Genomic DNA, 15,551 nt, shown 5'->3' on the forward strand with positions numbered 1-15,551 from the left:
GTACTTTTTCCCACTACATTTTGATTTTCCTGTATATACAATATATTCTATAGGGTGGATGATTAATGAATGCTTTTCAAATAAATACATGCAGAAAAAAATGTCCTATTTCAGATATAGTCCCTTCTTATCTGGCTTCAGTACAGAAGACTTCACTGAGTAGATGACATTTTAGACTGTTTTAAAAGATGATTAACATCTCAATAGGCATACAATCAGTATTTGTTTAATTATATGCCCTTATGTCTCACATTTTTATTGAATTTTTTTCACTCACCTATGAAGAAGACTAATTTTAACAATGCTTATTTTGTGTCATGTATGAGATCATTCATGAGTGGCAGGAAGTATCTAGTTCATTTTATTTTATGGGATGATTTTAATTCTCTAGCTCTTTAGAATATTTTCCATGATATTATAACCTAAGGTGAAAAAACTTCTATTCCTGTTCCGGATACCCAGTCACATTTTTTTTTTCCTAAAATTTTATAATTACATGAGTTAAACATCTGAATGTTGACAAGTTGATGGGGGTGAGGACCATCTACATGTTAAACTTGGGATGATCCCCTAGAGCACTACACATATTACTTATCCAAATGTACCTTTTTAGACTGATTTCTCAAAAAGTAAAATCTGGGCTTCTTTGGATTTATAAGCAAAATTAAAAGTTTTTTCTCAAAACAGCAAGTTCTAAAAGTGATGAGAATTATGGTGTGCTCTGGGGGCATCTGGGTGGCTCAGTCGGTTAAGCATCTGCCTTCGGCTCAGGTCATGATCCCGGGGTCCTGGGATCGAGCCCCACACCGGGCTCCCTGCTCAGGGGGAGCCTGCTTCTCCCTCTCCCTCTGCCCCTACCCCCTGCTGTGCTCTCTCTCTTTCTCTCTCTCTCTAAAATAAATGAAGTCTTAAAAAAAGAAAAGAATTATGGTGCACTCTGTGTGACTGGTAGCACCTATATCACCTGGAAACTGTTTTTAAAAATGCAGAATCTCAGGCTGTACCCTAGACTGACTGAATCAGAATCTGCATTTTAACAAATCTCTTGGCGATTCCTGTGCACATCAAAGTTTGGGAAGTGCTGGTAGCCTATTCCCTTTCCTGATCTCCAGTTTTGATTATATCATACTGAGAATCTGCAGAGTAAATCCCAGCCCCTAAACCTTTCCTTCAAAGTACACATGGTTTACAGCATTCTCAAACAGAATGGAAAACACATGACTAGATTTTAGAACACAAAAATAATCTCAGTTTTACATGCTTCAAAACGCTGTGAGCATGTCTTTTCATGTCCTCATGATTTTTTGAGTTATACGATAATTTTTTTTTCTAAACAAGGAATAAAATTATATCCACTAAATGAATTCATATGTCCCTGTTGTATTCTGGTCTTCTATTGATAGTCTCAGAATGTTATTTTAGCTTTCTTAGATTTGTGGAAATCATGCTGCTTTGTTCCCTACAGGAATTAAAATAAAATATTAGCAATTATGCATATTTAATTTTCAAAATGCCAAGTAATTACTCACAACATTTATAAAAAGGAAAATTATCTTCAATAATCATAAAATGTTTCCTTAGTAAGGGGCAGCTGAGTCTAAAGTTGTGTTATCATGGGTATTTTTTATTAGAGTGATCAGAATGAAGAATGATTATAACCATGTCCCTCTTCTTTCTTTTGCAGATGCAAGACAAAGGTCTACCCTGATGAACTTCCAAACACAAGCGTAGTCATTGTGTTTCACAATGAAGCATGGAGCACTCTCCTTAGAACTGTTCACAGTGTTATAAACCGTTCCCCACGCTCCCTGCTCTCCGAGGTCATCTTGGTAGATGATGCCAGCGAAAGAGGTATAAATATTTCCCCCACATATATTTTTTAATCAGAAAGCTTCATTATGGTTGGGAAGATAGCCGGGCAATGACCTGTATTTTCCTTATAATTCTACTAGCCCTGAAATCACCCATCAACTTTCATCAATATACCCAGTCAGTGCCAATTCCAGGAATACGAAACTGATTCTTTCGGTATCTCTCATGATCCCATTTGATCCGTATTAACCCAAGAAATCAGCTAAAATGATTTTCAAAAGTATTTGTTTTTTTTCTCAACTTAAATGATCATGCGATTGAGCATGAATATGACTTTGTGTGTGTGTGCGTGTGCAGGTAAAAGCAAAATAACGTATAATTAAGAAGTCTCCATTTACTATTGTGGCCCAATTTCTAAATTCAAGTCTGGTATATTAACTTCCTATTGTATCCTTATCTTTGCCAGTCAAATGATAGAGTTTTCATGAAATATACATTAATTTACTGATAAAATCTCTATATAATTATTTCACCTAATGCAAAGAAATGTTGATAGGAGTTGGCTACCATTTCTGTGTGTTACATTCCATCTGGGCAGCAGTCTCTCCGCTGTGTCTTAAAATAGTTTCAAAACTTTATAAATTCTTATTGCGCATTGCAGATTTTCTCAAGTTGACGTTAGAGAATTATGTGAAAAATTTAGAGGTGCCGGTAAAAATTATTAGAATGGAAGAGCGCTCTGGGTTAATACGTGCCCGCCTTCGAGGAGCAGCTGCTTCAGAAGGGCAGGTCATAACTTTTCTCGATGCACACTGTGAATGCACCTTAGGATGGCTGGAGCCTTTGCTGGCGAGAATAAAAGAAGACAGGTAAGAACTCATGTGTTGTCTGCCTGGGTTTTGACTGAACCTGCTAGGACAGTTCCAGGTACCAGTCAAAACTTCTTTATAAATTGCTATTTCTAGAAGGCTTATTTTCTAGCTTTTTAAAAAGCACCCCTCCCCCATATAATATGGGCTTATTCATGCTGAATATTAATATTTGTTTAACAAATAGTCAAACACTTCAAACAGTAAAAAATGAATATTCATTTTGTAGGTGATAGAAATGAGTCCAATTTGAAACAGTGTCATGTTTTATAAAAGACATTTCAAAGCACCTCATTGTGTCCCCACAACCACCCCGTGAGGAAGGTAATATAGATGTTCTTGTCTGTACTAGTAATAGGAAGGAACAAAGACGTTAAGTAGCTTGTCCCAGTTATTTGAAGTGTTGGGAACAGCAATTTAGTTCTACCCATTCCCAGACCAGTCTTCTCTCTACTAGGTCACTGCCCTTATTCAAAGTCTGGTTCAAAACCACCTAGAGGATCTTAAAAATGAAGACATACACTCACACATTCCACTGGAATGAAATCATGGTTAAAAAAAAACAAAAACAGAGCACAACTATTAGAATTTTAATTATTTAAACAATGTTGCCAATTTGTAAACACAAATTGTGAAATCTGAATAGTACTTTATAGAAATTAAGAACCCTCATACCTACCTGAAATTTTTTCTGATAATGATGCTATCAAGTACAAACTTTTCTTTGCAGATATTCATAAACATTGATGATAAATGATTAGAATTCCTAAGTGCCTAATGAAGACAACTGTGTTGAATGCTCTGATATAATAACAAAGCATTGCATAACACCTTGTTTGCATAGTCATTTCACCTACCCTAGAAAGGTCTTCTTAGAATTGAAGTTTTTAATTAAGCATCTAAGACAAGAGCTGCTTAGGGTGAGCTAGTCCAGCTACATCGTGTAAACGGCAGGATTTGGTACTTGCCAGGAAGATAGATGGAGGTTGTCAGTAAAATGAACCATAGCAGTTGAAGAAAGCAGTGGGGACCTTTTAGTCAACTGAGTGTAGTACACAGCTAATAACATTTTTCCACTCTGTGTATTGTACAGTATGCACTGCAGGGTAAGACTGGCAAAGTGAAATGAACTTAGAACATCTTAAATGCATTTTCTGGCAACTTTTCATACATTATGCTGCTTTTTCAAACATGTGTTTCGTATTCAACTTACTGAATTTTTAATATAATGTTGTTCAATATCATCATGCATAGATCATTTATTTTTTAATCTAACAATATGTTTAGATTGTATTTGCATATAATGAATTCTGAGGTCTTGTCCTGCTTATACATTCTAAAGTTGCCATAACTAGATAATAAAGTCCTATTCAAGGTTATTAGATCTAATTTTGCCTCCCCATTACAAATTAAGTCATTAAACTTAATGAAGAGAGAAAGATATTGATTTTGTAGGGACGAGAATTACCAAGAATCTTTTTCAAGGCTAGATGAATCCTATTGATTTCTGAGAACTCGAGGCTTTGGCCAATTGTGTGGAATAGAAGACCTAATTGAAAACGAGCATTTGTGACACTGGTGTTACAAGACCGGAATAAATAATGGACAACATTTATTTGCTTTCCACATTTATGGGTGATTCAAAAGCATATTTGTATATTTACCCCCTGCCAAATATGAAAAATAAGCTCTGATCTTTGGAATTAACTACAAGCGATGCAAACTTGAGTAGACCTGAACATTTACTGTAGAGATGACAGATTGGTCCCATAATAAAACATATAAGCCAGGAATAGAGGGAGACTGGAGAAAGCACAACATGGATTAAAAGAATATCCAATCTTCTCCTGGTGGAAGTTTCTTACCCTAAAAAAGCCACCATCAAGAACACCCACTCTTTACGAAGAAACAGATCATGAGATAAAAACCCCAGAAACTTAAGTCGCTTATCTTTCCCTATTTTAAAATATGTAGGTTGTTATGGTAAATTCTGAGATCTAGGACAACACACTTAGATATCGTCATGTCCCTAATATCTTTCAGAGGCAACATGTACTTACACTGATGATCGTGATTTTTATTGTTGCTTCTTTTTTTTGATTTTTACTTGTTTGTTTTTCTAGTAGGCATTTCCCCAGGAAGATTTCTTCAGAACTCTTAAAACTAACCTATCCTCTTTGAGATTCAAAATACCAGGTCTAATTTGCCATCATCCACTCTCTACTTCTGCATGCTATTGCTTTTCAGTGGGCTTGAGATAAAATGATGCATAATATCAAAGCAGTGCTACTAATCATGCTGTGCGCAGAGGTTTTATGAAAAATAGACCATGTTCATCCTCCTGAGTTAGTACTTAGAATGCATTTGGAAATCAGCTTGAAGACCAATTAGTATATTTGATAAGATTATAAATGGTAGAAAGAAGTAGAGACCGTAAGCACGATGTAGTAAAAGAAAATGATTCCACAGAGAAAAAGGATAAAATGAAAATAAAGTCATATTAAAGTCACAAAATAATTAAATTTCAACTCAACATCTATACTGAGTCTGAAGAAGCTGATGTAGTATTTAAATTATTATTTATATGTAAACTGGTTTTGATTTTTCTGCAGGAAAACAGTTGTATGCCCCATCATTGATGTGATTAGTGATGATACCTTTGAATATATGGCTGGGTCAGACATGACTTACGGGGGTTTTAACTGGAAATTGAATTTCCGTTGGTATCCTGTTCCCCAAAGAGAAATGGATAGGAGGAAAGGCGATAGAACATTACCTGTCAGGTATGTGACTCATATCTTCCAAAGGATAGCATGTGTATTTCTGTAATAATTAAGGGGTATTATAAATTTATGCTCTCATTTTTAAGTCTTTTAAAAGCATATACTTTTTATTCATATACACCTTTGCATTATCACTGCTTACATGATAATCTAAGAATCAGTAACAGTATTAAATTTAGTTTAAATTAACCCAGGCAAATTTTACTATAGGCAGAAGCGCTGAATTTCTTTTAAAACCTTGTATATTCTTATATTCAAAATATATTTATTGTGAATTTTCTATCTAACAGCCTTGATGCTTCTGATAAATATATATCTTACCTAAATGTGTATGCTTTATAATAGAGATATTCTCAAAATTGAAATAACCAGAAATGTTTTGGCAAATATTCTAAATTTACCAACTTCAAAGAGCCATCTTATAGATAGAAAACAAAGATCCACTTGGAAAATTTTAATATATTAACAATTATGAAAGATTTATTGTTTGTTCTAAATTAGTTAAAATAGCTACTTAATTTGAAGTATTGATTCATAAAATATGTATTTGCTCTTAATACAAAATAAGAAATATCATATGTATCTTTAGTTGTCCAGATAAGCATTACCCCCTTTATTAACATAAAATAATCACCTTCTTATTTTAACATATTATTGTGTATGTCTTACCTGCAAACAAAAATTGATTTCCTAACAATATATTGGAGAGGGAGATCACTAGTTTTGCTCTTTAAAGATGAATTTGGCAAATCATGATTTAGTTTGAACAATAGAGAAATGCCCTAACATCCTAAAATAATATGTATGACCCATTATCTAAACAAGGATGCCTCCTAACCCACCGAAGAAATGATTTATCCACTGGCAAGACTAATTATCTAATGAATGAATTAAAGCTAACTCTAAAAATTGGCTCATGGAAGAGAATCACTCTGTTATTGAGCAGTTAATACTGGGATTGTTAACCTTCTTAAGGAGATATTACTATATCAAAGAGAAAAATAAAATGTGGCTCCAGACAATTTCATAAAGACATGAAGTTATTATGGCAGTATTTAAGTATAACTTAGTGGTCTTTAAATTTTGCTGTAATCTTCACATTTGCCAAGTCTTAGTGATCCTTGCTCTTAACAACTTGAGGAAGGCCAGGCACTTTTATTACAACATTGTTTATTAGAAATCCTGTTTTCCCAGGTCATGGTTTCATTTAGTGTTAGCTGATTTTTCAGCTTCCAAACCCATGTGAAAATTTTCAGTATACTTGACCAGTACACTCAAATATAATGTGTTTATTCATTTGAGAATGAAGTTTGAAAGAATGTGTGATTGTTTTTAAACACATTGACAAAAGACATGTTTTTAAAAACGCATTGTTTTTTTTAATACATTGGCAAAATACATGCTTTATTTAACTTTATTTTCTCACAGAGTGAAAAGGTAGATAACTAAGAGTTAGCCAACATTCATAGTAAGAAATTACTGATCTCATTCACAAAAGTAAAGATCTACATAGAAATCAGCTATTATTTCTCATCTTTCATTAATTAAAACAAAAAAGGAAACATCCAACTTGCTGTGTTTTAACCACAACTTATGTTTTTACTATAATAACATGGATACCCAATAAAATCTAAATATATTTTATCTATTTTCCTCAGTAATGGCACAATATTTCACTTTATAAAATGCTGAGGAAGCTGGAACAAGAGAAACAGAAACACCTCAGTCTTTGCTGAAGTTTCCAGATTTTTATGGCAAAAGGTTAATTAATTCACGGGCTGTGTTGTAACAGCCTGCAGGTAATTTTCATCAGCATAGCTGTAATGTGAACTTTCTTTGTACTTGTAATCTATTACTCAAAGACGTGATCATTTTTCTCACATTCGTACAAACAGATAAATCATTCTAGGTGTTGAAGACCAATTTTTTTTTTCCTACTTGATTAACAGAATTCTGAATAGCTAAAGTGATTAAAATGAAGTTGAAATTTTAGCTTTCTTAGCAGAATGCCTCATTTAAAATGTCAGTTATGACAGAACTTTCTAGTGACTATAATTGGCTAGTCATCATTTAGAAATACAATCATGCATCAGCATACATAGAGAACCAACTTGAACTTGTGACTTAACCTTAGTTATATCACATTTAAAGTAAAGTTTATAATGGTTATACATATTATTCTACTGTCAACTTCTGGGCTTTGATATTTTCATTTTGATACTAAGTGAAGTTTGTAAAATACTTGGTATTTGTGAAGTTATGAGTATGGAATAATAGCACACATAACCTTGAACATTTAGTTTTCTTTAATCAATAAAGTCTCCTAGACATTTTAGCGGTCATATGACTTTTCAGTCATATCTCAATTATATGTGCAAAATAGAATAATCAAATTGTTAAACCAGAGGTCATAAACCAGGAGCTTAAGTGTCAGACATGCTGTGCAGATGTGGTTTTTTTGGTACATAAAATGCAAAATACATAGTGTTTTGCATTTTAAAAAATTACCAACATTTTAAAAATGAGATGTTCTAAGTAAATGTATGAATTTTTAGCTGCCCTTGAAAAGTCAGATCTTGCTACAATGGTCTTGTATTCCTACTTGGCACCATCAGGTGGGGTTGAGTAGAATCTACCATTTAGAAATGGCCTGAAAGTTTAGCTCAGTCCCCCAACCCCTTTTTTTGTGTGTTCCTGAGGCTGAGGATCAGTTCCATTTATCATCATTCCTGCTTAAAAAAATGTTTCTCGGTAACTGTTTCCCAGTCAGTGGTGAGAGAAATATGCTTATTGCAACTAATCAACTTCACATGTTGACTTTATTTGCCTTGCTATAAGCTTTTCAATTTGTGACCTTGACTTAGAGGCTACTGCCTGGGAAATGACTGAGTTTGAAACTCATCAAACATATTAGCCCTACATGAATACACATCTCCATTACCTTACGGAATAGGCAACCAGTAACATAAATTATCTGGTAGTGTAGATAATCCCCCAAATCATTTCATTAGGTTGGGGGTGTATTATGCATTTTTTTAATATCATTTTTGAGGTGATATGGTTTGGCTATTGAAATGAATTGCTTGACATATGCAAATGTGCATGCCTACCCACTGTTGAGCACTGTGCTAGGTTCTGCACATACAAAAATGAATCTGGCTATCTCTGCTCTGAAGTGGCTCACCGGCACTGGCCATATGTGTGCTGGACAAGGGAATGAGGAGAGCATAAGTGGCCAGAGTGTTGATGCACAGGAGTTAGACTACATGAACTGCTAGAGTGGTATGTAAAGAATCTGGCTTTAATCTTGATTGTTTTAGTCTCTTAATTATGCCCTGTAGTAATCCTCAATAAATAATTATAAAGATACTAGTTTCTACTTTAATTTCTCATTGATTAAAATAGATTACTTTATTAAAAAAGCTATCAGTTATTTATCAAGTCTGTATAACTTTCTTTACTCTTTCTGTCTTGCCATATAGACTCTTTTACATTTAGTCATTATTAATATTCTTTTTAAAAAAAAAAAAAGATTTTATTTATTTATTTGAGAGAGAGAGCATGAGAGGGGGGAGGGTCAGAGGGAGAAGCAGACTCCCCGCCGAGCAGGGAGCCCGATGCGGGACTCGATCCCAGGACCCTGGGATGATGACCTGAGCCGAAGGCAGACGTTTAACCATCTGAGCCACCCAGGCACCCAGTCATTATTAATATTCTTGACATGACTTTCTTCATTCTTACTTGGAATACCATGTTCAGTATCTTCCTAAAGTAAAACAAAAGAGTTTTAGATTTTCTTCTAATATTTGCTCTCATAATAAATCAAACATAGATGTAATGATGAATTTTATTCCTTACACCTTTTACTTACTTAGATATCCCTTTTTATTAACATTTGTCTGATATTATACATTTATTTTTCTCTCAACTGGAATTAGGAATTTATAAAGAAGATCAAATAAATTAAACATTATTAATAACATCTCAGATTATAATTATTGTTCCTTTATTGTGAAAAACTTATAAGATGTTCACATATTATTTTCTGTAACCTTCTAGTATGATATCATTGAAGAAGCATTGAGGCTGGCTTTGGAGGATCTGGGTTTTATTAATCAAGCTCCTTCAATTGGGAAATTACCCATTCTTCTCAACTATGAAAAGGAAAATTATTCCCTGTTTTGCTTAACTCATGAAGTGCTAACATATTAAATGAGAAATATATTTGAAAGGAATTACTTCAAATGTATTTCTGAAAATGTAAGTAACAAATATATGCATTGCTAAATAAATGTGACAAGTAACTACAGCTATAAAGAAGCAGAACACCAATGAGCCACCTCTTTTAGTATTTTATTATATTTCCTTCCAGAGAGTTTCTTTTCAGATAGATTTCTCCAAAATTGATTTTATCTATTTATTTGACAGAGAGAGAACAAGAGACTGAGAGAGCAGGAGCAGGGGGAGGGGCAGAGGGAGAAGCAGACTCCCTGCTGAGTAGGGAGCCCGATGTGGGGCTCAATCCCAGGATCCCAAGATTACGACCTAAGCCAAAGCCAGACACTTAACCAACTGAACCACCCAAGTGCCCCAGATATCTCCACAATTTAAAAATTGATATATTATTAGTTTTTCTCCATGCCATTAAATTAAAAAAAAAATTTTTTTAATGGCTGCTAGCATCTCAATTATTAGCTCTTTTTTAAAAGATTTATTTATTTATCTTAGAGAGAGAGAGATTGAGAGAGAGCAGGGGCAGGGCAGAGAGGGAGAGAGAGAATCCTCAAGCGGACTCCCCACTGAGCATAAAGGTGCAACATGGGGCTTGATCCCAGGACCCCAAAATCATGACCTGAGCCAAAATCAAGAGTCAGTTGCTCAACAGACTGAGCCACCCAGGCACCCCAGCTCTTTTGTTTTTTATAAAGACAATTGAGAGTTGAGGAGTTAACAGAGGAGTAGAAGACCTAACTTTCATCTGGTCCCAGGAATTCAGCTAGATAGTTATCAAACCATTCAGAATGCCTACAAACTCAATAGGAGATTGAAGAAAAGAATAACAGCAACTCTCTAAAATAGAAAAGCAACCACTTTTTGAAAGGTAGGACATGAGGAGAAGTGGGTCTGAGGCAATATTAGGGAAGATAGACTGCGGGGGAAGGGAGCCTCCATCAGCCAGATACCGATAAGTGATAGAGCAGCAGAGCACAAAATCAGAAGTCTGCTCTGCTGAGGGACGTTGCTCCAGTGGCGAAGCAGGGGGTGGAACCCTCACTGGGACAGTGTGGTCTTAGGACCTTTGGGGTCACAGGAAGACTGAGTGTGGCAGAGCTCCCAGGTATTGGAGCAGGAAAGCCAGCTGCAAAGACGGAGCCAAGGAGTGGACTCTCAGTTTGGGGTTGCCGTAAACCATGATCTGCAGCACAGTCGGGCCACTGCTCTCCCAGCTGGGACTTAACAAGCGGCAGATTCAGGGAGACTCCCCTTCCTCCCCCAGGAGGAGCGGGGTGGGAGCGCACCACAGGAATCTGCTGGGTTTGGAGACTCCAAATGGGGTCGTGCACCAAAGATAGAAATGCTCAGTCATAGTCTGGGTGAGCACAGAGTGCGGCTGGAGCCCAGGGAGACGGGAGTGATTGCTTTTCTCTGAGGGTGTACTGAGGAGTGATGCCCCGAGCTCTCGGCTCCTCTGGAGCAGAGATTGGGAGGTCACAATTTTCATTCTCCTCCTCCAAAGCTATATGGAAAGCTTTCAGGGAACAAAAGCTACTGAGAGCAAACCCAAGCAGATTACTTAGCCCGGCCCCGGACAAGGGCAGGGGATTCCACCTGGGGCAAAGACATTTCAGAATCACTGCAACAGGCTCCTCCCCCAGAAGATCAGTGGAACAGCCAGCCAAGACCAAGTTTACCCATCAATGAGAACAGCAGAACTCCAGCACTAGAGGAATACAGCACATAGAATCCATGGCTTTTTTTCCCCCTGATTCTTTAGTCTTTCAAAGTTAATTTTTTTAATTTTATTTTTTTCTTTTTCTATTTTTGTTTAGTTGAAGTTTTCTTCTTTCCTTTTTCAACTAACATCTTATCAATTCCTTTTTTAAAATCTTTTTTAATGTTTCATTTTTACAGTCATATTCTATCTCCTCAATGTTTAACCTTATTTTTTGTATATATATATGTAAGTTTTTCTTTCTTTAAAGTTTTGGGATACAGTTTCTCCTAAAAGATCAAAATATACCCTAAATCTAGTGTATGATGTTCTAGTCTCCAGCCTGACCACGTTCTTTTTTTTTTTTTAATTTTTTTCATTCTTTTTTCAACCAACTTCTTATCAATTCCTTTTTTAAAATCTTTTTTAATTTTCATCTTTACAGTCATATTCCATTCTTTCATCATATTAACCCTTAATTTTTAATATATGTAAGTTTTCCTTTCTTTAAAATTTTGGGAGGCACTTTCTTCTAATAGACCAAAATACACCCAAAATCTAGTGTGTGGCTCTGTTCTATTCAACAGCCTGATCATATTCTTTTATTTTTTTCCCCTTCTTTTTTTGTTTTCCCCTTTCTTTTACCCTCGGTTTCTGGTCTCTTCTGATTTGTTTAGTGTATATTTTTCTGAGGTTGTTGTTACCCTCTTAGCATTTTTTTAGCATTTTGTTCTCTCATTCATCTATTCTCCTATGGACAAAATGACAAGATGGAAAAACTCACCTCAAAAAAAAAGAACAAGAGACAGTACCGACTGCCAGGGACCTAATCAATACGGACATTACTAAGATGTCAGAACTAGAGTTCAGAATGACGATTTTAAAGATACTAGCTGGGCTTGAAAAAAGCATAGAAGATACAAGAGAATCCCTTTCTGGAGAAATAAAAGAACTGAAATCTAACCAATTCAAAATCAAAAAGGCTATTAAATGAGTTGCAATAAAAAATGGAGGTTCTAACTGCTAGGATAAATGAGGCAGAAGAGAGAATTAGTGATATAGAAGATCAAATGATGGAGAATAAAGGAGCTGAGAAAAAGAGAGATAAACAACTACTGGATCATGAGGGCAGAATTTGAGAGATAAATGATTCCATAAAGCGAAACAACATTAAATAATTGGGATCCCAGAAGAAGAAGAGAGAAAGGGGCAGAAGGTATACTAGAGCAAATTATAGCAGAGAATTTCCCTAATTTGGGGAAGGAAACAGGCATCAAAATCCAGGAGGCACAGAGAACCCCCCTCAAAATCAATAAAAATAGGTCAACACCCTGACATCTAATAGTAAAACTCACAAGTCTCAGAGACAAAGAGAAAGTCCTGAAAGCAGCTCAAGACAAGAAGTCTCTAACCTACAACAGTAGAAACATTAGATTGGCAGCAGACCTATCCACAGAGACCTGGCAGGCCAGAAAGGACTGGCAGGATATATTCAGAGCACTAAATGAGAAAAATATGCAGCCAAGAATACTATATCCAGCTAGGCTGTCATTGAAAATAGAAGGAGAGATAAAAAGCTGCCAGGACAAACAAAAACTAAAAGAATTTGCAAACGCCAAACCAGCCCTACAAGAAATATTGAAAGGGGTCCTCTAAGCAAAGAGAAAGCCTAAAAGTAACATAGACCAGAAAGGAACAGAGACAATATACAGTAACAGTCACCTTACCGACAATACAATGGCACTAAATTCATATCTTTCAATAATTACCCTGAATGTAAATGGGCTAAATGCCCCAATCAAAAGACACAGGCTATCAGATTGGATAAAAAAACAAGACCCATCGATACGCTGTCTGCAAGAGACTCATTTTAGAACCAAAGACACCTCCAGGTTTAATGTGAGGGCGTGGAAAACAATTTACCATGCTAATGGACATCAAAAGAAAGCTGGGGTGGCAATCCTTATATCAGACAAATTAGATTTTAAACCAAAGACTATAATAAGAGATGAGGAAGGACACTATATCCTACTTAAAGGGTTTATCCAACAAGAAGATCTAACAATTGTAAATATCTATGCCCCTAACATGGGAGCAGCCAATTATATAAGCCAATTAATAACAAAATCAAAGAAACACATCAACAATAATACAATAATAGTAGGGGACATTAACACCCCCCCCCCACTCAAATGGACAGATCATCTAAGCAAAAGATCAAAGGGAAATAAAGGCTTTAAATGACACACTGGACCAGATGGCCTTCACAGATATATTCAGAACATTCCATCCCAAAGCAACAGAATACACATTCTTCTCTAGTGCACATGGAACATTCTCCAGAATAGACCACATCCTGGGTCACAAATCAGGTCTCAACCAGTACCAAAAGATTGGGATCATGCCCTGCATATTTTCGGACAATAATGCTTTGAAACTAGAACTCAATCATAACAGGAAAGTTGGAAAGAACTCAAATACGTGGAGGCTAAAAAGCATCATACTAATGAATGAATGGGTCAACCAGGAAATTGAAGAATTTTAAAAATTCATGGAGGGGCGCCTGGATGGCTCAGTCATTAAGCGTCTGCCTTCGGCTCAGGTCATAATCCCAGGGTCCTGGGATTGAGCCCCACATCGGGCTCCCTGTTCAGTGGGAAGCCTGCTTCTCCCTCTCCCACTCCCCCCTGCTTGTGTTCCCTCTCTCACGTCAATCTCTCTGTCAAATAAATAAATAAAATCTTAAAAAAAAAAATTCATGGAAACAAATGAAAATGAAAACACAACTGTTAAAAATCTTTGGGATGCAGCAAAGGTGGTCCTAAGAGGAAAGTATGTAGCAATACAAGCCTTTCTCAAGAAACCAGAAAGGTCTCAAATACACAACCTAACCCTACACCTGAAGGAGCTGGAGAAAGAACAGCAAATAAAACCTAAGCCCAGCAGGAGAAGAGAAGTAATAAAGATCAGAGCAGAAATCAATGAAATAGAAACCAAAAGAACAGTAGAACTGATCAACAAAACTAGGAGCTCATTCTTTGAAAGAATAAGATTAATAAACCCTTGGCCAGACTTACCAAAAAGAAAAGAAAAGGGACCCAAATAAATAAAATCATGAATGAAAGAGGAGCGATCACAACCAACACCAAAGAAATACAAACAATTATAAAAACATATGAGCAACTAGAGCAAGTTAGATAATCTGGAAGAAATGGATGGATTCCTAGAGATGAATAAACTACCAAAACTAAACCAGGAAGAAATAGAAAACCTGAACAGACCCATAACCACTAAGGAAATTTAAGCAGTAATCAAAACTCTCCCACCAAAGAAGAGCCCAGGGCCAGATGGCTTTATAGGGGAATTCTACCAAACATTTCAAGAAGAATTAATACCTATTCTTCTGAAGCTATTTCAAAGAATAGAAATGGAAGGAAAACATCCAAACTCATTTTATGAAGCCAGCATTACCTTGATCCCAAAACCAGGCAAAGACCCCATCAAAAAGGAATACTATAGACCAATATCCCTGATGAACAGGGATGCAAAGATTCTTACCAAAATACTAGCCAATATGATCGAACAGTACATTAAAAGGATTATTCAACACAACCAAGTGGGATTTATTCCTGGGCTGCAAGTTTGGTTCAACATCAACAAATCAACCAATGTGATAGAATACATTAATAAAAGAAAGAACAAGAACCATATGATACTCTCAATAGATGCAGAAAAAAGCATTTGACAAAGTACAACATCCTTTCTTGATCAAAACTCTTCAGAGTGAGGGATAGAGGGTACATACCTCAATATCATAAAAGCCATCTACAAAAAGCCCACAGCGAATATCATACTCAATGGGGGAAAACTGAGAGCTTTTCCCCTAAGGTCAGGAACACAGCAGGGATGTCCACTATCACCATTGCTGTTCAACATAGTACTAGAAGTCCTAGCCTCAGCAATCAGACAACAAAAAGAAATAAAAGGCATCCGAATCAGCAAAGAAGAAGTCAAACTCTCACTTTTTGCAGATGATATGATACTTTATGTGGAAAACCCAAAAGACTCCACCCCAAAACTGCTAGAACTCATACAGGAATTCGGTAAACTGGCAGGATATAAAGTCAATGCACAGAAATCAGTGGTATTTCTATA

The 15,551-nt window shown here is 36.0% G+C and overlaps 1 protein-coding gene across 2 annotated transcripts in view; it reads left to right on the forward strand.

Moving 5' to 3' along the window:
- GALNT13 (polypeptide N-acetylgalactosaminyltransferase 13) overlaps positions 1-15,551 on the forward strand; it is a 544,730-nt gene that overhangs the window by 334,094 nt on the left and 195,085 nt on the right. For both annotated transcript variants that reach the window (XM_045867449.1, XM_045867450.1), the window contains exons 5-7: positions 1,685-1,851; positions 2,474-2,681; positions 5,294-5,464. In XM_045867449.1, the coding sequence (XP_045723405.1) occupies positions 1,685-1,851; positions 2,474-2,681; positions 5,294-5,464 (546 nt within the window). The remainder of the gene's footprint in view (positions 1-1,684; positions 1,852-2,473; positions 2,682-5,293; positions 5,465-15,551) is intronic.

This window comes from Mirounga angustirostris, unplaced genomic scaffold (assembly GCF_029215605.1).
Source record: "Mirounga angustirostris isolate CCGP_5_RB_7025 unplaced genomic scaffold, mMirAng1.0.hap1 SCAF_3, whole genome shotgun sequence".
In the NCBI taxonomy this organism is placed as follows: domain Eukaryota; kingdom Metazoa; phylum Chordata; class Mammalia; order Carnivora; family Phocidae; genus Mirounga; species Mirounga angustirostris.